At 46.9% G+C, this 25036-nt stretch overlaps 1 protein-coding gene across 1 annotated transcript in view; it reads left to right on the top strand.

The window, feature by feature from the left end:
- The window catches only part of NPHP3 (nephrocystin 3), a 381101-nt gene that overhangs the window by 330656 nt on the left and 25409 nt on the right, over nucleotides 1-25036 (top strand). The window contains exons 24-25 of the mRNA XM_070726361.1: nucleotides 9283-9523; nucleotides 11250-11375. Coding sequence (XP_070582462.1) covers nucleotides 9283-9523; nucleotides 11250-11375 — 367 coding nt within the window. The remainder of the gene's footprint in view (nucleotides 1-9282; nucleotides 9524-11249; nucleotides 11376-25036) is intronic.

Here is a 25036-nt window from a genome sequence, read left to right as displayed (position 1 = left end):
GGCCTGGGGGGCTGGGGGGGTGCTGGCAAGCCCCCCAGGCCGGCTGCAACCTTTTAAAACACGCGCGCCGCTTCGCAGCTCTCTGCTGAATCCGGAACGCTAACTTCCGCGTTCGGATTCAGCAGACAGCTGCGGAGCGGCGCGCGTGTTTTAAAACGTCAGAGCCGGCCTGGGGGGCTCGGGGGCTTCCCCCCGAGCCCCCCAGGCCGGCTCTGACATTTTAAAACACGCGCGCCACTTTGCAGCTGTCTTCTGAATCCGGAACGCTAACTTCCGCGTTCGGTTTCAGAAGACAGCTGCAAAGCGGTGCGCATGTTTTAAAACATCAGAGCCGGCCTGGGGGGCTCGGGGGGAAGCCCCCGAGCCCCCCTGGCCGGCTCTGACGTTTTAAAACACGCGCGCTGCTTCGCAGCTGTCTGCTGAATCCGAACGCGGAAGTTAGCGTTCCGGATTCAGCAGAGAGCTGCGAAGCAGCGCGCGTGTTTTAAAACGTCAGAGCCGGCCTGGGGGGCTCGGGGGGAAGCCCCCGAGCCCCCCAGGCCGGCTCTGACGTTTTAAAACACGCACGCCGCTTCGCAGCTGTCTGCTGAATCCGAACGCGGAAGTTAGCGTTCCAGATTCAGCAGAGAGCTGCGAAGCAGCGCGCGTGTTTTAAAACGTCAGAGCCGGCCTGGGGGGCTCGGGGGCTTCCCCCCGAGCCCCCCAGGCCGGCTCTGACGTTTTAAAACACGCGCACCGCTTTGCAGCTGTCTCTGAACGCTAACTTCCGCGTTCGGCGGCAGCGGGTTTTTTTGTTGTTCACGGATTAATTGACTTTACATTGTTTCCTATGGGAAACAATGTTTCGTCATACGAGCGTTCTGACTTACGAGCCTCCTTCCAGAACCAATTAGTCTCGTAAGTCGGGGTTCTACTGTAGAGCACAGTCCAAAATTTCTTCCAAATATTTAATGTTTCAGTGAAATTTCATTCAAATAAGATGATTTAAGTTCAATTCAGTTTATTCAGTTCATTCATTCGTATATTCAATTCGTTTAGATATTCCTACTTCATCCAATTTGACTAATTAGCAATTCAGTCTTTTTATTACTATTAAAAAAATAATATAATTATAAAAATATGAATAATAAGAGAAAAAAACACACTATGATCTTAAAATTCAAAAGAGAAAAATATACTATTAAAGTTAACAAAGACAAGTAGTTCCGGCCGTTTTTAATCTATAATACTAGTAATGCGTATGGATATCACTTACAATTTTTTTTACTTTGTTTATGTTCGCCTTTCAATCTGGGATCTTCTCTTTTTCAAGCTTGATTGTTCAAATACCGAAGGATTATCTCGTAGTGCTGTCAATCTTCTTTATCTGTTGATCTGCTTCTTGGTAGATTTCTTTGTTCTATCTTTTCTACTTCCTTCTTTGGAAACCGCTATGGCTGCGTCCAGGCAGCCGCCTGGATGCAGCTCTCCATAGATGCAGCTGCGGGGCTTTCCCTAGCCCCCGGGGCCGCGGCGATCCGTCCCGGGGGATCCAGGAGACCCCCTGTCCTGGGCTGACCCCTCCGGGTGTCGGCACAGCTCAAATTGCGCCCTGCAGTCCTGGAAAGGTAGGATGCGGAGACGGAGCTATGTCTCCGCACCCCTGACGTGGTCGAGCTCTAGCCGGATGTTCTTTGATGGATTCAAACCATCTCTTTTGTACAGTTTTTCATTGGACCAGCTGCAGACATCACTAATAAAGTCAGAGTCTTCCCTTTTAGACCACTCTTTTAGCCACAAATTAAATTCTGATACACTTTGGCATTTCCCTTTTTGTTCCTTATACACTGGTCATACCTCTGAAAATATAAGCCTACAATCTACACTACAAAGTTCATACCCCAAGCTCTGGAAGTCATTCTGCACAGAGAGTACATCTTTTTGGGACATATCATTTGTGCCAAGATGTATAATCCTCCAATCAGTTTGAATTTACAGAGGCTGGGGAAATAGGAACTGGCTGAGAACTGTGAGTTTGAGTAAGAAAAGGAGGAGAAAAGTAGCGGCCAGAGAACTAGACTCTCAACCCTACCGAATCAGGATACAACTCTCCCACCACACTCCCACACTCATCTTGCAAAATACCTACGCATAACCTACAAAAGAAACTAACAAACTAAAAGCATAACTTCCATCATTCTACTCTCCCACACCCACCTTGCAAGCAATCACACACATGGAAGACAAACCAACTACACACACGGAAGATGTACCGACCACACAAATGGAATACAAACCCACCACACACGTATGAGGAAGGAACTGACTCCATGGTGATTTGCAGATTGTGTTCTATGTACACACTTCTGCCCTCAAACCTCCTAAACTTTACATGCAACAAATGTAAATTAATCCAACTACTTGAGGAAAAAACAGAAAACAAGAGAAACCTAAAAACTCTGAAACACAAACAGGAAAATGAGAAAGACCAACAAACTCCTAGCAGAACCAACACCTCAGAGGAGCAAAATGGAATCAACCCTCCAGAGTATGAAAACAGCTGTACACATGTCACCTGACCAAAACAAACACCAAAACTATGTCAAAAGCAACTCAACCACATCCAATTTCACTAGCTACAAGCAACCATTACCATGGACTCCCAATAGAAGAAAACAAACAGCAGCTTATGAAGAAGCATCAATAAGAATCCTCAATAAAACAGCACCACCAGATTTATTTATTTATTTATTAGACTTGTATGCCGCCCCTCTCCGAAGACTCGGGGCGGCTCACAACAGTAATAAAAACAATATAGCAGTGGAACAAATCTAATATTAAAAAACATATAAAACCCTATCATTATTTAAAAAGACCAAACAGCACATTCATACCAAACATAAAACAAAGTATAAAAAAAGCCTGGGGGAAAGGTGTCTCAACTCCCCCATGCCTGGTGGTATAAGTGAGTCTTGAGTAGTTTACAAAAGTCAGGAAGGGTGGGGGCAGTTCTAATCTCCGGATTGAGTTGGTTCCAGAGGGCTGGGGCCGCCACAGATAAGGCTCTTCCCCTGGGGCCCGCCAAAAGACATTGTTTAGTCGATGTGACCCAGAGAAGGCCAACTCTGTGGGACCTTATTGGTCACTGGGATTCGTACAGTAGCAGGCGGTTCCAGAGGTACTCTGGTCCAATGCCATGTAGGGCTTTAAAGGTCATGACCAACACTTTGAATTGTGACCGGAAACTGATTGGCAGCCAATGCAAGCCACAGAATGTTGAAGAAACGTGGGCAAATCTTGGAAGCCCCACGATGGCTCTCGCGGCTGCGTTCTGCACGATCTGAAGTTTCCGAACACTTTTCAAAGGTAGCCCCATGTAGAGAGCGTTGCAGTAATTGAACCTCGAGGTGATGAGGGCATGAGCGACTGTGAGCAATGACTCCCTGTCCAAATAGGGCGGCAACCAGGTGAACCTGGGCAAACGCCCTCCTCGCCACAGCCAAAAGATGATACCACCACAACAACAAAAAATTTCCGTAAACAACCCCAGCCAAAGAAAAAAAAGGAGCGTGTTCATAATAGGGGACTCAATTCTCAGGGGAAATGAACCTGCCATCTGCAGGCCTCCATGGAGCCAAAATTTCCGACATAACAGAAAATATAACCAAGATAATAAAACCACCGACTACTACCCCCTATTAGTATTCCATGTGGGAACAAATGATACGGGAAAAGACCTGAAAAAAACAATGGGGGACTATGACTAGATGGGCAACAAAATTAAAGACATAGGTGCACAGGTAGTTTTCTCATCCATACTACCTACGAGAGGATGGCATCCCACAAGAGAACAAAAAATTCTGCAATTTAATAACTGACTAAAAGGTTGGTGTTGCCAAAGAAACTTTGAATTCTTCGATCACAGACTTTACTTTCTCCAGGACTGGCTTTTAGCAAGGGACGGATTATACCTCACCAAGACTGAGAAGAATGTCCTTGGAAACTGATTGGCCCAACTCGTTAGAAGGGCTTTAAACTAATACCATGTTGGGTGGGTGACTATATTCCAGAACCTTCAGAACCTATCACCAAACAAGGTCCCTCAGCAAACAAGGTTAACAACGAACCAAAGAGGGAAGGGAAGGGAGATATACCCAAGCACCAATCAGGAGACACAAAGGGCCCACCCAAAATCAGGCACAAAGAACTCAAATGCCTCTTTACAAATGCACAAAACAAACAGGAAGAACTGGAAATACTAATCCACAAAGGTGAACCCGACATAATTGGAATAATTGAAACCTGGTGGGACGAAACACATGACTGGAACACACAGATTAAAGGATACAAGCTTAAAAAAAATAGGTCACACAAAAAAGGAGGTGGAGTTGCAATGCATATAAAGGACCATAACGATGCCACAGAGATACAAGTAACAAGAGAAGAAAACCCTCTAAAAGGTATATGGGTCAACATTAAAGGAAAAAAAGTGTGACACAACAATATGAGTGTACTACGAACCACCAAACAGAACAGAAACAATGGGCAGCTTCTTTACCAATCAGCTAGCACACATATGTAAGAAAAATAACACAGTAATAATAATGGGAGACTTCAATTATCCAGACATCAATTGAAAAATCAACTCTGCACCAAGCGAAAAATTAAACAAATTCCTAACCAGCCTTGCAGACAACTTCATTGACCAAGAAATGGTGGAAGGAACTAGAGGGGCAGCCACATTAGACCTAATATTCACAAACAGAAGAAACTATAGAAGGAGTTGAAACTGAAGGGGCCCTTGGTGAGAGCGACCACACTATTATAAAGTTCAACATAATGCTAACACAAACAACAGGACCCAAAAACACTAAAGTCCCAGATTTTAGAAAAGAGGACTTCAAGAAACTTAGAGAAAACCTGAGAGTGGTCCCTTGGACAGAAGTCCTACAAGGCAAAACTACACAAGAAGCTTGGGAGACTTTAAAAACCATGATTATTGAAGCACAGTACAACACCATCCTGATGAAAAAGAAATACACAAAATCCAAAAAGAAACCAGCGTGGTTACACAAAGACCTCATAGACAAACTGAATGGGAAAAAAAAGACAAATACAAAAAATGGAAAGAAGGACACATAATAAAAGCCAAATATCAACAGACAGAATCTGCAAACAAGAAATCAGGACAGCAAAGGCCCAGTATGAACTAAGCCTAGCATCAAAAGTCAAAGACAATTTTTAAAAAAGTTTTTTTCAACACATAAAGAGTAAAAAAAAAAACCCAAAGAAACAGTTGGTCCACTAAAAGGAGAAGATGGCAAAGAAATAACAGACTATACAGACAAAGCAGAACTATTCAACACATTCTTCACATCTGTCTTCATTCAAAAAGAAGCTGTAAACCAACAAACTAATAGCACAGATGCAGGATATAGAATAGAAATTCAACTCTACATCAGCAAAAAGACAGTAAGAGACCACCTGTCAGAACTCAACATGTACAAATCTCCAGGACCAGATGGACTATACCTCAGAATCCTAAAGGAACTGGCAGAGGTCATCGCCGAACCACTTTATCACATCTTCCAAAGAACATGGCTTACAGGAGAACTACCAGATGATTGGAAACGAGCTGATGTGGTCTCCATCTATAAAAAAAGGCAAAAAAACCAACCCAGGAAACTACAGACGGATCATCCTTGCATCAATACCCGGGAAAATAATAGAAAAAATAATCAAGTAACAGATCTGCCCCCACCTGGAGACAAATAACATGATAACCAACAGCCAGGATGGGTTTGTGAGTAACAAATAATGTCAAACCAACCTCATCTCATTCTTCAATACTGTGACCAAATCAATTGACCAGAGCAACGCAGTGAACTTAGTATATCTGGATTTCAGCAAAGCTTTTGACAAGGTTGACCACAATTTATTACTCTGCAAACTAGAGAAAAGTGGGATAGATAGCAACACTACCAGGTGGATCGGCAACTGGCTGACCAACCGCACCCAGTGAGTAGTCCATGTCCACATGGAAAGAAGTCAGTAGTGGGGTGCCACAAGGATCAGTCCTAGGCCCAATAGTTTTCAACATATTCATTAATGACTTAGATGAGGGAGTAGAAGGGGAACTAATCAAATTTGCAGATGACACCAAGCTGGCAGGAGTGGCCAACACCCCAGAGGATAGATACAGGATACAGAGGGATCTAAACAGACTAGTGCAATGGGCCCAAACAAACAAAATGAAGTTCAACGCAGAGAAAAGTAGGGTCCTACACCCAGGTAAGAAAAACCCAAAACATACATACAAACTGGGTGAAAACCCTCTCAATAGCAGTGAATGTGAGAGAGATCTTGGAGTTTTAGTGGACAACAAATTAAACATGAGCCAACAATGTGCAGTGGCGGCTAAAAAAGCCAACATAATCTTAAACTGCATAAACAGAGGAATACACTCCAAGACAAGGGAGGTGCTAATACCAGTCTATAATGCCCTGATTAGACCACATCTAGAGTACTGCATTCTGTTTTGGTCACCACACTTCAAAAGAGATGTTGATACTCTAAACAGTGAAGAAGAGAACAATCAGAATGATAAAGGGACTAGAAACTAAAACATACAAGGAAAGGTTGCAGGAATTGGGGATGGATAGTCTAGCAAAGAGGAGGTCCAGGGAGGACATGATAGCAGTCTACAAATACTTGAGAGGCTGCCACAGAGAGGAGGGGAACACATTGTTTTCCAAAGCACCAGAGAGCCAGACAAGGAGCAATAGTTGGAAGCTATCCAGGGAGAGATTCAACCTGGAAATAAGAAGGAACTTCTTGACTATGAGAACGATCAATCAGTGGAACGGCTTGCCTGCAGAGGTAGTGAACGCTCCAACACTAGTGACCTTCAAGAAAAGACTGGACTGCTATTGGAGTAGTGTGATGTAGAGTCTCTTGCACCAGCAGGGGGTTGGACTAGATGACCTACAAGGTCCCTTCCAATTCAAATAAATAAATAAATAAATAAATACGTACGTACGTACGTACATTAGCATCAACATCACAGTCCTTACTAGCATTCGTGACTATCTTAAGACTATGCCTCTTGTCTCTGCTGGCAGTAGCACCTGCAGACATCTGGCCTCTTTGAAAAGAACCGTTGGACTTATCTGAACGGTCTTCTCGATGCCCTGGAAGGAGAGTCCAACATGAGTAATTCTCTAGTCCTATTGGTAGAGACTGAGTTTAAATTAACATATCAACAAGGCACTACCCCCTGACTGCCCGCTTTCTCTCTCCCCCCTCTTTCTCTCTCTCCCCTCTTCCTACCTATTTAACGGTGGCCAGCTCCGTCTTGATGCGGGCTGCCGCCGTCTTGAATCGGGATTGGGTGGTGGAGGGGACCCGGCGGTGGTGGGCAGCCCCCAGCTCAGCAGCGGGAGAGAAGGCGAAGCCGAGTGGGCCAAGGCCGGGCCCGTCGCCCCTGGCTCCAGAGGGCAGCCCCAACGCAACAGCGGGGGAGGAGAAGGCGAAGCTTTTCAAATGCGCCACTTCACCAGGCAGCCAGTGGGGTTGCCAGCTGATGCAGAGAGTGAAAGTGATGGAGAAATAGACCTGGATAAACCCCAGGAATCACCAGAGGTCGCAGATATGTTAATGGGGGATTGTTCCAAATCAGAGGATGAAGGGGACATTAGAGTGGATGAGCCATTTTTAGATGCTAGATTCAGGAGGTTAACAAAGCAGACAACACTTGTATGGCAAAAGGAAGTAATTTGTAGTTTTAACTCTAGGGGGTTTGCTGGCCACTCCCAGACAGGTATAAAAGGGAACGATCTTGGGTAATTCTAGTTGGAGTTTCAACATTGATTTCATGGACACTGTGTTAGATTTGGGGTTCCAGAAAATGCTCCTTGAAAATACCTGATTTCTGCCTGCCAGAATGTGTTGAGCTGAACTGTATACCCTATGACTCATTGCCTGCTTTATCTTGCTGGAATGCAATTAGGCCTGACACTGGTGGCTTTCTCAGAGGTTTATCTGATAACTTCCAAGCAGTGAACTCTATTACATGAACTTTTAAAGACTGAATTCTTCCTGTAAATATTGCTTTTTCATATAAAGAGTGTGATTCAAAGCTTAAATCGTTGGTTTTAGCCTTTTGTTTCAATCTGAAAAGCCTGGGATAGAACACTGCCCAGGCTGCAACTTCAGGTTATAAAGCTATCTCATCAGGATGACCTTAGTTCTGGCAGTTTCTCTTTAATATAAAGCCTTGAAACGCTGCCAAACCCTAGCTGCATTATCTTCTTGCTTGATATTCACTAATTCACTGTCCTCCACTCCCAGAGTCAGAGTTGCTTTAGTCTTATCATTCAGTCTTCTCCGGTTCATATCGTCATCTACAGGTGGTGTTTCAGCTATCTCCCAGAGACCTTCTGTAATGAGACAACTCTGCATCTTAATGCTCTACGCATGATATACTGCTCAAAAAAATAAAGGGAACACTCAAATAATACATCCTAGATCTAAATGAATGAAATATTCCCATAGAATACTTTGTCCTGTACAAAGTTGAATGTGCACAACAGCATATGTTGCTTCCTAAATGGACAGTTTGATTTCACATAAGTTTGATTTACTTAGAGTTACATTTTGTTGTTTAAGTGTTCCCTTTATTTTTTTGAGCAGTGTAGTTAGTCTGCTGAAAATGCCATTTTCTAAATTCAAACAGCCCTTTCTCAAAAGAAAAACTGTTCAACTTACTCAGGAACAAATATTCTGTCGTAGACCTGGCTGTGTCTCTTCCAGAAACCTGGTTTCTTGCCAACTCTGGTTACCTGCTTATGTCTACCTTCCTACCATCTCTGGTTTCCTGTCAGCCCTGGTTTCCTGCCTGTGTCTGGTTTCCTTCCATCTCTGGGCCCATAGCCTGTCAGAGTTATTTTGAACTTGCGATGGAAACATGGAGGATACCAGTCACTAGATAGTTTACACTATATTACAGAACAAACCACTATACTAAACACCTAACCACACTATTACAGCAAACCACATCAGAACCACACAAAACCATAACATAACAGACCACACCAAACCACACCCATACAAAGATGTATTATAATATATACAAGTATTGACCAATCAAGTCATAGAACAGATTGCATCATTCTATTGATGCACCATGACTCAGCATTCCCTCTACTTTACAGTAATTACAGCATTTCCACTGTACTTGCAATATTACCTCATGTTTAAATCCAGACAATAAACACTGATACTTATTTCTAAACTAACTGATAGGACAGCAGAACTTTTCTTGACACGCTCTTTGGAAATGAGAGAACGGATTCTTGGACCCAGTCATCCTGATTGTGCCCAGTCACTGAACAATTTAGCAGCTCTCAACAATGAAAAGAAGAACTATTACAAGGCAGAGGAATTGTATAAGCGAGCACTGGACATCAGGAGAAGAGCATTAGCACCTGACCATCCTTCTTTGGCTTACACTGTGAAACATCTAGCTGTGCTTTACAAAAAGCTGGTAAGCATTGATATCTAACATTATGGATACCTTAGAATTCATGATCATTGATTGTCACTGGGTTGGACTATTGGCATTAATGTGCCAAGCTGGGAAGCAAAAACATATCCATCTCTGGTTACATACTTCTGTGCATTAAGTACACCAAAGTGTTCTAACTGAATTTTTATTTCAGAAGTATTATTAATTATCCTTCTCCAGAACTATAAAAGCAGTGCACTTTCTCTAACTGCGAGTCTGTTTTTTTTATTTATTTATTTATTATTATTATTATTATTATTATTATTATTATTATTATTATTATTATTAATTACTTTTTGTGTGCCCATGCAATGCAAGAGAGAGTGAACTGGCAGCAAGGTAAGTTGGAACCCACCCTTGAATCAGACCAACTTTTGATGTGAATTAGGGGCTATAAAGAGAACAAGTTGGTCTATTTATGAATTGGAAGAAAATGAAGTTGGGCTTCCTCTTGTTACCTTGATACATTTTCCATATGAAATTTTAATTCCCATCCAGAAAAATGATCCTGTTTCTGGATAATATTTGGACAAACATCTGCCTATTTGGTTTATATACAAGTTACCTGAATCAGTTACTCTGTGCTCTAAGTGTTTGTAATTCAAACTGTTATGCACATCCCTAGCAGATTGAAGAAAGGCAGTGGTTCTTAAACTAATCCAGTACTCTCTTTCCCGAGGTTGGAAAAGATCTGGACTGCTGTTTTATACAAATACCTTGGTAGCAATCACAAAGTAGATTCTCATTCAGAAACAAGCCATTATAAATTGCTTGATTACCTCGAGAATTTGTTTAAATTACCCCTAATTTAAGAAGCAATTGGTTTGTTGGTTAAAACACTCAAATATGAGATCTACTCCTATAGGAAAATTATCCAGATGAATTTGTGTCAGACAATCTGTATCAGTCCTAGGGGAGGAAAAGACTTTGAAACCACTTCCATAAATGTTGCTTAAAATTGTATGGACGAGTCTGTGGAGTTATCAGTAGTCAACACTGACTTGTGGGGAAAAAGGAAGGGGGGGAAAAGCACCTAGAATATAAACGTTTCAGTTTTGAAAAGTTTTTGTTTTGATATACAGCGATACCTTGTCTTACAAACTTAATTGGTTCCGGGACCAGGTTCTTAAGGTGAAAAGTTTGTAAGATGAAACAATGTTTCCCATAGGAATCAATGGAAAAGCGATTAATGCGTGCAAGCCCAAAATTCACCCCTTTTGCCAGCTAAAGTGCCCGTTTTTGCACTGCTGGGATTCCCCTGAGGCTCCCCTCCATGGGAAACCCCACCCCTGGACCTCTGTGTTTTTGTTATGCTGCGATTTCACTGAGGCTCCCCTCGCTGGGAAACCCCACCTCCATATTTCCGTTGCCAGCGAAGCGCCTGTTTTTGCACTGCTGGGATTCCCCTGCTGGGATTCCCCTGCAACATCACAAAAACACGGAAGTCTAGAGGTGGGGTTTCCCATGGAGGGGAACCTCAGGAGTATCCCAGCAGTGTAAAAATGGGTGCTTCGCTGGCAACTGAAGTCCGGAGGTGGGGCATCCCAGCGGCGATGGTGGGTTTGTAAGGTGAAAATAGTTTGTAAGAAGAGGCAAAAAAATCTTAAACCCCGGGTTTGTATCTCGAAAAGTTTGCATGATGAGGCGTTTGTAAGACGAGGTATCACTGTACTTTTAACTAACTAATGTTTGCTTTGTTTCCTAGGGAAAGCTTGATAGAGCTGTTCCCCTGTATGTGCTTGCTGTTGAAATCAGACAAAAATGCTTTGGTCCAAAACATCCTAGTGTGGCTACTGCTTTAGTAAATCTGGCAGTTCTTTATTGTCAAATGGTAGGTTTCCTTTCCTTAATTAAACAAACAGGTAAAATATATGATGATATATACTGTTTATCTTAAAATTCATATATCGGATACTCTGAAAAACACAGATAAGCAAATTCTCCACTGCACTGGGAAGGAGAGTCCAACATGGGTAATTACCAATCCTATTGGTAGAGACTGAGTTAATTTAAATATTTAAATACGAGGTAGTCACCGCCCCTTAGCAGCCCCCAATACCTCAGTTTTAAAAACTCAGTCTAAGAGTAGAGACTGTTTTGTTGTGTATCTTCTTAAGAATTAATGTTTTTAATAAATAACTTGTCTTTCTTTTTTCTCCTTTTCCCCTTTCTCTTGCAGAATGAAGAGGAGCCTTTGGAAAGGGGTTTCTGCCCTCCGTGGGCATTACCCCCACCGTTTATCTTCCCGGGGATCCCTTCCCTCAGAGGGCATATCCTCAGCGGGAAGCAACTCAGCCTGGGGTCACTGGCCTCAGAGGCCATACCCGGCTGAGAGCCGAAGGTGAGGGGGTCCGCCCCCCTCACTGGGAGGCTCGGGGATGACCGTTCCCCTGAAAATGAATTACCTGGCGCAGGGCCAGCGCCCATCAGCTGTTCGGCGCTGAGTACAAAGCCGCGCCGCCGCCGCGTTTTTTTCCCCGGCCTTTTGGGAGCCTTATGAGCCGCTGGATCGGCAGGGAAGGCTGAACGGCAAATCCTTTGAGGTGGGGAGGTAAAAAGGTCCCCGAGAAGGAGGGATGCGGCTGGCTATGGGGAGCGACCTTTCTTGAGGCAGATTCCCCCGCGCCCGCCATTTTGGGGCTTGCAATGACAGCGCCCGCCATTTTGGGGCTTGCAATGACAGCGCCCGCCATTTTGGGGCTTCAATGACATTTGGAGCAGTTTGACAGCCCTGTCTTTCGAGCGGGAAAGGAGTTGCTCTCCGCCCACTTGGTGGGCGCGACCAACAGTGGATGTGCTCAGGAGTCAGGCCCTGAAGGGGTTAAAGCCACCATTTTGCTGTCAGCTCTCGTTGGAGTAGCATTGCTTCTGTATTGAAAAACGTTAACTACAGTTAATTGTGAGTAGCTATGGAGGAGAAGACCTCTGACAAGGCATCCTCCCCCAGCACGGGGCCCAAGGATAAGGGGAAGTCAAAGCCCAAAGATAAATCCAAGGCTCAGGCCTCCTCCTCCTCTCTCAAAGAGGCAGAGAGGCGAATTAAGGCACTGGAGCAGAGGCTGGAGGCAGCCATTCTGACACCTAGAATTGCCTCGCCTCTCCCTGCGCAGTTGGTGTTTCAGGCCAGGGATCCACAAGCTCCATATTCTGGGTTGAGACCAACTGACACCCTGTCAGAAAGGGATTGGTCCCCAGAGAGGCAGGGCCCATTTCTGCCTGCAGCTGGTCAATCTGCATTAGGCCTTAGTCAAGCCAGGCCTCCTTCAGCACCTCATTCTATGAAAAGTGGGCCTTCAGCAACTTTTACACCCACTGCAGCTTGGCTTAGAGTGCACCCTGACACATGGCAACAGATGTCTCCAGCGTTGCAGGAGCTTGTCACTGATGCATATTCCCAGGGGATGGCAGCAAAGGTGCAGAACACACGTCACCCTTGTCCAACAAGAAATCCTTGGTCAGTACCGCCCCTCTCGGGTATGGGGTCCTGGGTTGAAGAGCCTTCCCAATTGGAGGAAACTGAGAAAGAGTATGATTTCTCAGATGACGAGACCACTCCTGAACACCCGGCAGTGGCTGGTCTCTTTAAGGCTTCTTATTTCAAGGTTCTACTCCATAAGGCAAAGCAAACAGCGGACTTGCCAGGTTCTACTAAAGTTACAGATTCTACTGAGGACCCTAAACCGTCTACAGTCCTCTTCAAAGAGCCTCAGCCCGAGACTGACCATGTGCCATCCTCGGATATCTTTAAACAAAGTATCAAGTGCCCTTGGCAGACTCCAGCAGCGGCTTAAGGACCTTCGGTCATGGAGAGGAAATTCTATACTCTGGATGAGGATATGGAAAAGCTGTTGGAGTTTCCGCCCATTGACCAACCAGTAATGACTCTTATTTCAAAGGCTTTGGTTCCCTCTGAGACTGGCGATAGCTTGAAACCAGAGGATAGAAAGGCGGAGATTTTATTGCGTAAGTCGCATCAAATGGCCAGTTGGGGGTTTAGAGCAGCCACGGCTGCCTCCTTTTTCAATCGGGCCTCCATAATATGGCTGCAAGAGGTGCAGGCCCGTCTAGGCCCAGAGGATGGCCGTTTACGACAGGACATCAGTAAGCTATTAGCTGCAGCGGAATTCTCTGCAGATGCTACCCTCCATGCAGCGAAGTTTTCGGCTCGAGGAATGGCAACTTCTCTGGCTTCCAGGCGACTCCTTTGGCTAAGGAACTGGCCGGCGGACCTTAAGTCCAAATGGAACCTGGCTTCCTCTCCATACCAAGGAGAAAAACTGTTTGGGGAAGCCTCGGATCCGGTCCTCATTGAGGACAAGGACAAACGGAAGTCCCTTCCCAGAGCATACAGACGTCAGGAGCGTCGGGCTAACCCCTTTCCAGCAAGGCCAGTATGGTCAGTCAGGCTTTCGAAGTGACCGTGCGGCCTTTCAAGACCGACCGAGGGGATATCAGCAAGCGAGACGGCTCTTCAGGGGAAACCAAAGGGGCTTCAAACGCAACTCCAAGTGACTTGTATCCGCTAACGCCCATAGGAGGCAAACTACAACTTTTCAGTGCCTCCTGGAGAAGTATCTCCACCGACAAATGGGCGCTAGCCACAATTTCTCAAGGGTTGCGTCTGGAGTTTCTTCAGCCCCCACCACACCGATTTGTCCAACGTCCATCAACACGAGATCCGCTGAAAAGACATCATTTGCGGCAGGAGATAGACCATCTTTTGGATATCAAGGCGATAGAGAGGGTGCCCGAACATGCCAAAGGCACGGGGTTCTATTCCATCGTTTTCCTCGTGCCAAAGGCGTCAGGGGGGTTCAGGATGATCCTAAATCTAAGGTCCCTGAATGCCTTCATCCGGTATCGGAGATTTCGAATGCACTCTCTCCAATCGATTCTCTCCTCGATTCGTCATCACGACTTTCTAACGTCGATAGACCTGAAGGATGCTTACCTGCACGTTCCCGTTTGGCCGGCCCATCGTCGCTTTCTCAGGTTCTGCCTGCACGGTACCCACTACCAGTACAGGGCGATGCCGTTCGGCCTGTCCTCGGCGCCTCGGTCATTTACAAAGCTGATGGACATCTTGACGGCGCATATCAGGGCCCAGTCTGTACGGGTGATGGCATACTTGGACGACATCATCGTTATGTCCAAGTCACTGCCCCAAGCACAACAGGATTTGACTCTTACTCAAAACGTCCTGGAGCGACATGGCTATACCATCAACGAGGAAAAGAGTCATCTTTTTCCCTCTACAAGCATCCAGCATCTGGGGTCTATTATAAATACTACTCAGGACACGGTATCTTTGACACCAGAAAGAATCCTCAACATTCGGCGACTGGTCAGCAATCTGTGTCGTCAACATCAAGTATCGTTGGCCAGGTTGTCCAAGGTACTTGGGACTCTCGTATCATCCATAGGAATCGTACCATGGGCTCGACACCACATCAGGAGTCTCCAATGGTTCCTACTGCCGTACCAAAAGGACAAGGTGAGCCACTCTCACCGGCAGGTGAGGCTTCCAGCATACGTCAAACACTCACTAAAATGGTGGTTGTCCCCAGCGTTATTCCGGGGTTCCCCTCTCCACAGCCACGAATGCTTGGTTCTGACCACAGATGCGAGTCTGTCGGGTTGGGGTGCTCACATGGGTCCTCATATGGCCCAAGGCCTATGGTCTCAGGACGACCTGACCCCTATCAACATCAATTTCCTGGAGCTCAGGGCCGTGTTTCTGGCACTTCAAGCCTTTACTTGCTGGGTTCGAGGCAGAGATATACTGGTCCTAACAGACAATGTAGCGATCAGGGCCCACCTCAATCATCAGGGGGGCACAAAGTCACAGCGCCTCATGCTCGAGACTACGGCTCTCTTCGATTGGGCCGAGCTTCATCTGTCTTCATTGCGGGCGGAGCACATTGCAGGGACCAGCAATGTGCAAGCGGACTGGTTGAGCAGGGCGACCCTGGATCCGTCGGAATGGCGACTCGCCCCGGCTCTTTTCAACAGCATAGTCCGCCGCTTCGGGGTTCCATCAGTGGATCTTTTTGCAACTCTGGACAACGCCCAATTGCCCAGATTCTATTCCAGGTTCACAACGCCAGGAGCGGAAGGGGTCAACGCTCTTCTGTCTCCCTGGCCCAAAGGCCTGCTTTACGCATTTCCACCAACATGCCTTATTCAAAGAACATTGGACAAGATGGTGCAGGAAAGAGCGGAGTTGATATTGATGGCTCCCCACTGGCCGAGACGCCCTTGGTTTGCAGATCTGATAGCCTTTTCTGTGTCTCCCCCGTGGAGGATTCCAGATTGCGAGATATCGTTGAGCCAGGGGTCAGTATGTCATCCGAACCCTCAATGGTTCCAGCTGACCGCCTGGCACTTGAGAGGCTCAGATTAAGAAACCAATGTATACCGGACAATGTTGTATCTACCATGCAAGCTGCTCGTCGTCCGTCTACGGTACGAATTTATCAGGCTACCTGGGCGGCCTTTTGTAAGTTTTGTTTAGAACAGCGTGCTAACCCGCAACAAGCCTCGGTTATTCTGGTGTTACAGTTCCTGCAAGCAGGAGTGGATAGAGGTCTGGCACCAAATACCTTGAGGAGACAAATAGCGGCTCTCGGTGACCATTGTACACGTGCCTCAAGCTCGTTCGCTAGCACAACACCCTTGGATACGGGACTTTATTAAAGGAGCAGTCAACTCCCACTCACCTCAGATACATAGGTTCCCAACTTGGGATTTGTCTCTCGTGTTGAAAGCTCTTACTGCACCTCCCTTTGAGCCGCTAAGGTCTATTCCACTTCGACTGCTAACGTTTAAAACGGCATTTCTTGTGGCAATCACATCAGCGCGCCGAGTGTCCGAATTGTCGGCCCTGTCTACTCGAGCGGAATTGTGCGTGTTCCACTCAGACAGAGTGGTGCTGAGACTGGACCCGGCCTTTATACCCAAGGTCAACTCTGGATTTCACAGAGCGCAGGAATTGGTCCTTCCTGACTTTTGTACACATGGCCAACATCCCTTGGAGTTGAGGTGGCACAAGGTGGATGTTAGGAGGGCATTAAAGATTTATATCAGAAGGACTGCTGAGTTCAGGAAAACTGACAGGATGTTTGTGTCATTTGCTCAAAGATCTATGGGACTTGGGGTCTCATCTAAATCCATTAGTCGCTGGCTTAGGGATTGTATTGCAGAAGCGTACAAAGCTAGGTCTCAGTCGCCTCCGGCTGGCATAACTGCGCATTCCACCAGAAGTGCGTCTGCGTCTGCAGCATGGCATACCCAAGCATCTATTGAACACATTTGTAAGGCAGCGACTTGGGCTTCGCCTACAACCTTTATCCGTCATTATAAACTTGACTCGGTTGCTTCGGCTGAAGCTTCCTTTGGGAGGCGTGTGTTGCAGAGAGTGTGTTCCTCTCCGTCGACCGTGGCACAGCCTTTTCCCTCCCAGGGGATGTGAACTTTGGTATATCCCATGTTGGACTCTCCTTCCCAGTGCAGTGGAGAAGAACCGTTGTACATACCTGAACGGTCTTCTCGATGCACTGGAAGGAGAGTCCAAACCTACCCGGCGTAGTTGCCAGGTCGCCGGAGTATTTGGGTTGCGAGGTTTAAAGTTAATTGTTATATGGTTGAAGTTCAATAAATTGTGTTACCTCTATACTGTCTTCGTTTTTAAAACTGAGGTATTGGGGGCTGCTAAGGGGCGGTGACTACCTCGTATTTAAATATTTAAATTAACTCAGTCTCTACCAATAGGATTGGTAATTACCCATGTTGGACTCTCCTTCCAGTGCATCGAGAAGACCATTCAGGTATGTACAACGGTTCTTTCATCAGCATGAAAATAGAACTGAAAATATTTCTTTAATTTGAGCCAAATTGATAGAGATAAAGTGCATCAACAGGCTGCTTATTATATAAAAGATGACTTTTAGGGTTTTTTCCTGTTATATTTTTCCTTCCCATTTAAAAAAGAAACACAAAGGAAGGGCACATATGCAAGAAGGACCATTTAACTTACCTGAACGGTCTTCTCGCTGCGTTGTGAGGAGAGTCCAATGTGGGTTATTCTTCAGCGTCATTGGCAGGGACTGAGTTAAAAATTAACATATTTATTATGTCCTGCCCACCACTGCCCCATCGGGTCAGTCAATGAAAACGAAGGCATAGTGAAAGTAAACAATTTTATTAACCTAAGAGTATTAAACTATCAAAGGTAGAACAGAGAACTTATCCCCTGGGCCCAATAAGCCAGGTGGATTTGGACTCTCCTCACAGTGCAGCGAGAAGACCGTTCAGGTAAGTTCAACGGTCCTTCTCCCCTGCACTGCTCGGAGAGTCCAATGTGGGATATACCCAAGCAACAGAACTAGGGCGGGATAGGCTGGACCAGGGGCGCCGGAGCACAAACCCTTTGCAGCACTCTTCGGCCGAAGGCTGCTGAAGCGAAGGCATCTAGGCGGTAGTGTCTTATGAAGGTCGTGGGGGCCGACCAAGTTGTGGCCCGACAAATGTCCTCAATTGGAGCTTGTGTGGTCCAGGCAGCAGTAGTGGCTGCACTCCTGGTAAAGTGGGCTGTGACCCGATCTGGTAAAGGTGTAGAACATGTCTTGTATGCTTCTATGATGCAAGAGCAGATCCATCTACTGATTGTCTTGGCGGATACCTTGTTACCCATGGATCCTGGGAGGAATGATACAAATAATGCCTCCGATTTCCTGAAGGTGTTTGTACGGCGTACGTATATCTTCAATGCTCTACAAACATCTACTTTATGCCAGCGGAGCTCTGACGAGTGAGATCCGTGGGTGCAAAAATCAGGCAGAACTATGTCCTGAGACCTGTGAAATCTAGTGTTGATCTTAGTCAAGAAACTGGCATCTAATCGTAGAGTTACCCTATCTGGATGGAAAACACAATGCCGATAATTCTGATACTCTGTGCGCTGATGTTATGGCCACTAGGAAGGCCACCTTAACTGATAAAAGGCGAAGTGCGACCTCCCTTAGTGGTTCGAACGGAGGTCCTGTAAGAGCCTGTAGGACCAAAGGCAAATCCCAGGATGGGAAACGATGGATAACTGGTGGGGAAAGTTTTGAGGCCCCCTGGAGAAGATCCTTTACCCATGGGTGATGTGAAATTGGGCAGAGAGGGTCTGGTCTTAGGGCCGTGGCTATAGCTGCCACCTGCCTGTGCAGAGTGTTGGGGGTCAATCCTGCGTCGAGTCCTTTCTGTAGGAAATCTAGAAGGTGGAGAACGGAAGATGAGCGAGGTGGGACTCCTTGAGTCCTTCAGAACCTACAGTAAGCTGCCCAGGTTGCTTGGTATATGCGAGTTGTCGATGGCCGCCGAGCAGCTTGGTTAGTATGAATGACTTTTTCCGGAAGGTGTTCCTTCCTCATGCAGTCCCCTTCAATTGCCACACGGCAAGTCTCCACCACTGAGGGTCTGGGTGAACTATTGACCCCTGTGTGAGGGAGAGCCTGCTGTATGGGATCCTCCACGGAGGGGAGATTGACAGGTCCATCAGATCCGCGAACCATGGTTTTCTGGGCCAGAACGGAGCAACTAGGAGCACCTCCGCTCGTTCTGAGAGGATCTTGGAGACTACTCTGGGTATCAAGCAGATCAGAGGAAAGGCATATAGCAGTCCTCTCGGCGATGGCGAGAGGAGTGCGTTGACTCGGTCGGCTCCCGGGGATGGAAACCGGGAGAAGAACCGAGGCACCTGGTTGTTGTAGTGTGTGGCGAATAAGTCCACCTCTGGTTCGCTGTATCGGTGAACAATGTCCTGGAAGACCTCTGGGTCGATAGTTGTGCGGCTCAACCAATCAGCCTGAGTGTTGTCTGATCCTGAGATGTGCTCTGCCTGAATTGAGGCTAGGTGCGCTTCTGCCCATGACATCAATGCGTGGGCTTCCTGCATCAGGCGACCCAACTTCGTGCCTCCCTGATGATTTATATGAGCCCTTGTTTCCACATTGTCAAGATAAGGACGTGTTGTCCTTCTATCCTGTCCGTAAAGGTGTGCAGCGCTCTGAAGACTGCTCGCAGCTCCAGCAGGTTGATGTTGGGGTCCATCAAATCGTCTGTCGACCACAGGCCCTGGGCAACCTGAAATCCGCAATGTGCTCCCCAGCCGGAGAGACTCGCATCTGTGGTGATAGTCTCTTCTCAATGATGGAGGAAGGGGGAGAGCCTCTGGTTAGGGCCTGAGATGTCCACCAGGGGAGGGAGCGACGAACTGGTGTTGTTAGGCGCACTTGGTGTTTGGAGTGGCTCAGCCGTGCCTCTGGAAGAGGAGAAGAAGCCACTGTAGTGGGCAGGCATGCAAATGAGCCCATGTACAATGTTTATGCATGAAATGAATACTCCCAGGAGTTGGGATAGGAACTTTGGTGCGGTGTTGTATTGAGGCTATCATTGTCTGTATTTTCTGTTGTCTCTCTGATGAAAGGTAAACGATGCCGGTTGATGAGTCTATCGTAGTGCCTAGATGTAGTAGGTATCTGGTTGGTTGTAGGTGGCTTTTGTTGTAATTGATTGTGAACCCGCATTTGTCCAAAGACTGTATTGTCTGTGCCAGGTCCTGCTTGGCTTGTTGTGGACTTCTGGATAAAATAATTATGTCGTCCAGATAGGCAAGAAGGCATATGGAGTGCGTTCTGAGGTCGGCTGTCAAAATGTCCAAGAGTTTGGTGAACGTTCTGGGGGCCAAGGACAGTCTGAAGGGCATGGCCCTGTATTGGAAGTGTTGGTCTTGGATGCAAAAACGAAGAAAACGTCGATGATGTGGATGGACTGGCACATGTAGATACGCCTCCTTGAGGTCTATGGAGGTCATCCAGTCCTAATGTCGAATAGATGCTAGGATAGTGTGTAAGGAGTGCATCTTGAACCTTTGATAGTGGATGTAAATGTTTAGCTGTTTGAGGTTCAGAATTAGCTGACATCTGCCCGATGCCTTGGGAACTACAAAGACGATGGAGTAGAATCCTTGTCCCTGCTCCGTTGTCGGTACTGGTTCTATTGCCCCAATGTCCAAAAGATGTTGGACCTCCTGGGCAAGAAGAGACTGTTTTCGTGGCTGTGGCAGTGTTGGACATTGTATGAATCTGTTTGGTGGGATTTGTAAAAAGTTTATCCGTAGGCCGTGCGCCACGGTATCTAATGCCCATGTGTCGGTGAATATAGTTCCCCAAGATTCGGTGAAGAACTGCAGCCGTCCACCAATGGGCGTCCCGTGGGTGGAGTCACTTCTGCCTGCAGTATCCTCCTCTGCTCCCACCCCGGCAGGGTCTGCGGGGTTGTTGGAATTTGCGGTTTCTGTCCCCGTAATTGGTTCTGTCTGACCTATAAGGTGGTTGGGTGTAGGACCCTTGTCCATAGGTCCTGGCGACTGGGGACGCAGACGTGAATGATTCGGACCGAAAGGACTGCCTTCGGAAGTATGGAGCTCCACGTCTGTCCTGCCTCCTTGCTGATCTTGGTAATACCTTCTTCTTATCTTTGTCCTCAATCAGGACAGAGTCCAATGACTCCCCGAAGAGCTTGGAGCCCTGATAAGGAGCGGTTGCCAGGCGCCACTTTGATTTCGCGTCTGCCTGCCATGAACGGAGCCACAGTAGGCGTCGAGTAGAAAGATTGGTTGCCATCGCTCGGGATGAAAACCTTGCTGCCGCTAAGGTGGCACCTGCGGAAAACTCAGTGGAGGCAATGAGTTCGTTGATGTCCTGGCGGAGGCGAGTGTCCTCCGGGCCAAGCCTAGGGAGGATCTCCTGGAGCCATAGAATTGAGGCTCTATTAAAAAATGATGCAGCCGTTGCTGCTCTTAAGGACCAGGCGGATAGCTGATGCATTTTTCGAATCAGATTTTCCGCTTTCCTGTCGTCAGGCCTCAAGCCATCCGCCATATCCGATGGAACTAAGGCGTTGGATATTAATGATGTGACCGGGGTATCCACTGAGGGGTACTGAAGCAGATCCTGTACCTCTGGATCGAAGGAATAAAATTTCTTGTCCAATGCTGAGGGACCCAAGGCTGCTGCTGGTTGCTGCCAGGGCCTTTTTATATTTTCTGAAAAAATAGGAGCAGAAGGGATATGTTCAGATTCCCTTTGAAGCTCATTAATAAGTCTAGCCGCCGGCAAGATGCCCACCTCCTGACCTGCCAGCTTTTCTGCATTTGTTAGAGTCAGTGTGGCCTTTGCTTTGTTTAATAGGACTCTAAAAAGAGACGCTTTAAATAGTCCCGCGAAGGCGGGCTGTTCGGGTAAATTGGTCTCATCCTCAGAGAGTTCATCCTCTGGATCTGTGGGCACCTCTCTTAAACCACGATCCTCGTGGAAGGAGTCATTTAAGGATGGGGCAGATGCAGGTGCTGCCCAAAGGTCCTGTCTACTGTTATGAGGTGGTAACGGGGATTGGCATTGTTGAGCGCCTACTGTGATGCCCTGCGAGTATGCCGACGCTATCATATCTTGTAATGATGGTGACATGTTTTGCCAGTTATCCGTGGGCCCCCTGAGTCCTGCTGCAGTTGGGGTAAAGGTAGCTGCTGCAGGTTGAGGTGGTTGAAGCCATGGTTGGGAAGCTGATCTGCTCCACTCTGACCTTTGGAGCCCTTCAGATGGTGGGGGGGGCGCTCAGTGGGCGGTCTGGTGACAGATCCCCCACTCCAGTTAGGGCAGGCCCTTCAAAGGTAACTGTTTGGAAGGTAGTTGAGGCCAAAGGGCTTTGCTGATGAGGTGGGATAACATTGGCTGATGGGCTAGGCCCTTGCCTTGGTCTGGTCATCTACAACTGGGCCTCAAGGGCTCTGATTTTCTTCTCAGCCTCCTTTAGGGCCGTTGAGGTCTGAGAACTTTTCCCTTTAGATTTGGAGCTAGGGCCTTTATCTTTCCCTTTAGTTTTTGAGGAAGCCGTAGGGTCGCTGGGGTTGGCCTGCGGTGGTTGAGACATAATTAGTGAAATAGTAACACTCACAGTACTGTTGCTACGAGAGAAGGCTCCTGCCCGATGCAAGGCAAAATGGCAAATGAGTGAGACTCGTATCCCCTGAATAACGTGTCATCAATCTCTCGTCTTGTGAGTGGCTGAGGACCAGGCAGAGGCCTATCTTGGCTTCTGTTGCCTTGGTGACGCCCCCTTTCAAAATGGCGGCCGTGAGGTAGGCTCAAATTAGCCTACTCATTCTCCCTTATCGGCCCCTTCAAAATGGCAGCCATGACGCAAGGCGGGAAAAACTGGTCCCCCAAAAGGCCGGAGGTAGTCCCAGGAGGCTTTGGCCAAGCCGCAAAATGGTGGGTGCAACTTTGGGTGGTGGGCGATCCTTGCCTCGCCCCCCCTCCCCCCGGATCATTGTCCCTCGTTGTCGGCCTGATCGGCCTCTCTTGCTGCTAACCGCGGGGGGTGAGCCACCAAATAGCTGATTCCCTCTTCGGGAAATACCTTGAATGCCGCGGGCTCCTCTTGATCGGTAAGCTCTGATACTGAGGCACTTGTTACGCTGGATAACAGGATGGCCGAGATTGGGGGGGTCTGATCGCGGGCATCAGGGACCCCAATCCAGCGATCCCTGTCGTCAAGGCAATACTCAGTGGCCTCTCAGGGATTGAAGAGTTGGAGAGCAATACCCCGGAGGGCAGTGGCTCTCATGATTCCTGGAATATCTTCCTCCTGTAGAGAAAGGGGAACAAATCATTAGTTAGAGAAAAAATAGACAAAATCTCTCTCTCTCTCTCTCTCTCTCTCTCTTTCTCTCTCTCTCTCTCTCTCTCTAAGAAAACTCATAGTCCCTACACTATGACTGAGTTTTTAAGACTGACCCGATGGGGCAGTGGTGGGCGGGACATAATAAATATGTTAATTTTTAACTCAGTCCCTGCCAATGAGGCTGAAGAATAACCCACATTAGACTCTCCGGGCAGTGCAGAGGAGAATGGCTCAGTGGCTAGCCAATTTTGAGTTTGAAATTCATGGAAAAACTTAAACTTTCCTCCCCCAAATCTGTCTTTCTTATGGAACAGAGGAAGAAAAGGAGGAAATGTTAAGGAGTGTGCAGAGCAACCCTTGAGTTATCAAGGACAAGTACATAGAAAACATAGGATTGCAGTAGATATCCCCGAGATATGAGTAATTATTCAGTCATAATAGTTATGACTGCAGGTAATACAGAATGCAGCTGCGTGAGCAATCATGGCCTTCCGAAATATGCTCATGTCTCTACAACACTCAGTGTGCTGCACTGGTTGCCAGTTGGACTCTGAACACAATTCAAAATGTTTGTTATGACCTATAAAGCCCTATATGGCATGGGACCAGATTACTTACAGGACTGTCTTCTGTCTCATACATCCCAGCGACCGGTCAGGGCCCACAGGGTCAGCCTTCTCCAGGTCCCATCAGCCAAACAATGTCATCTGGCGGGGCCTAGGGGAAGGGCCTTCTCTGTGGCTGCCCTGACCCTTTGGAACAAGCTCCCCCCAGAGATTCGTACTGCTCCCACTCTCCTTGCCTTTTGCAAAGTTTGAAGACCTACCTCTGCCGGCAGACTTTGGGCCATTAAAAATTTGACATCTTGCTCTGTCCAAGGAATGAATGTCGGATGTGTGATGTGTTTAGGGTTTTTTAAAAAAAAAATTAATTTTCAAATTTTATGTTACAAACAATAATAAAACATAATAAAGTGTCAAAACAGTAATTAGACAGTTATATAATAAATCATTTTTGATTCCCAGGTCATTGGATTCATAATAAATTATACAGTTCCATAAGTCCTTATGAAGTATTCCTTTCATCATAAATAAAGATTCATATATTTCTGCAAACATACAAAATATACCATATACTTAAACAGTGGTCCTACCCTTTGAAGCGAACATATTATTTTTCCTTCCTTCATCAACTGCTCTTTAAGTTATTTAGAGTATCCCCAAGGAACCTTTTAACCTTTCTTGTAAATTCCATTCTATCAGAGTGAATGGACAGATCATTATGTCCAACTCTGTCTGTGTAAAGTATCTAGATCCTCAGCAGTCTGGATTCAGGCCCGGGTACAGCACGGAAACTGCTTTGGTTGCGTTGATGGATGATCTCTGGCGGGCCTGGGACAGGGGCTTGACCTCAGCGGTTTTCGATACCATCGACCATGGTATCCTTCTGCGCCAGCTGGAGGGGTTGGGAGTGGGAGGCACTGTTCTCCAGTGGTTCTCCTCCTACCTTTCCAGTCGGTCGCAGTTGGTGTTAGTGGGGGGTCAGAGGTCGACCTCTAGGTCTCTCCCTTGTGGGATGCCTCAGGGGTCCGTCCTCTCCCCCCTGATATTTAATATCTACATGAAACCACTGGGTGAGATCATCCAAGGACATGGGGTGAGGTATCATCAATATGCCGATAATGCTCAGTTATACATCTCCATCCCATGTCCAGTCAACGAAGCAGTGGAAGTGATGTGCCGGTGCCTGGAGGCTGTTGGGGCC

This window comes from Erythrolamprus reginae, chromosome Z (genome assembly GCF_031021105.1).
Source record: "Erythrolamprus reginae isolate rEryReg1 chromosome Z, rEryReg1.hap1, whole genome shotgun sequence".
NCBI classification, from domain to species: domain Eukaryota; kingdom Metazoa; phylum Chordata; class Lepidosauria; order Squamata; family Dipsadidae; genus Erythrolamprus; species Erythrolamprus reginae.
Note: the sequence above shows the minus strand (reverse complement) of the source record. Positions and strands in the feature narration are given on the sequence as shown.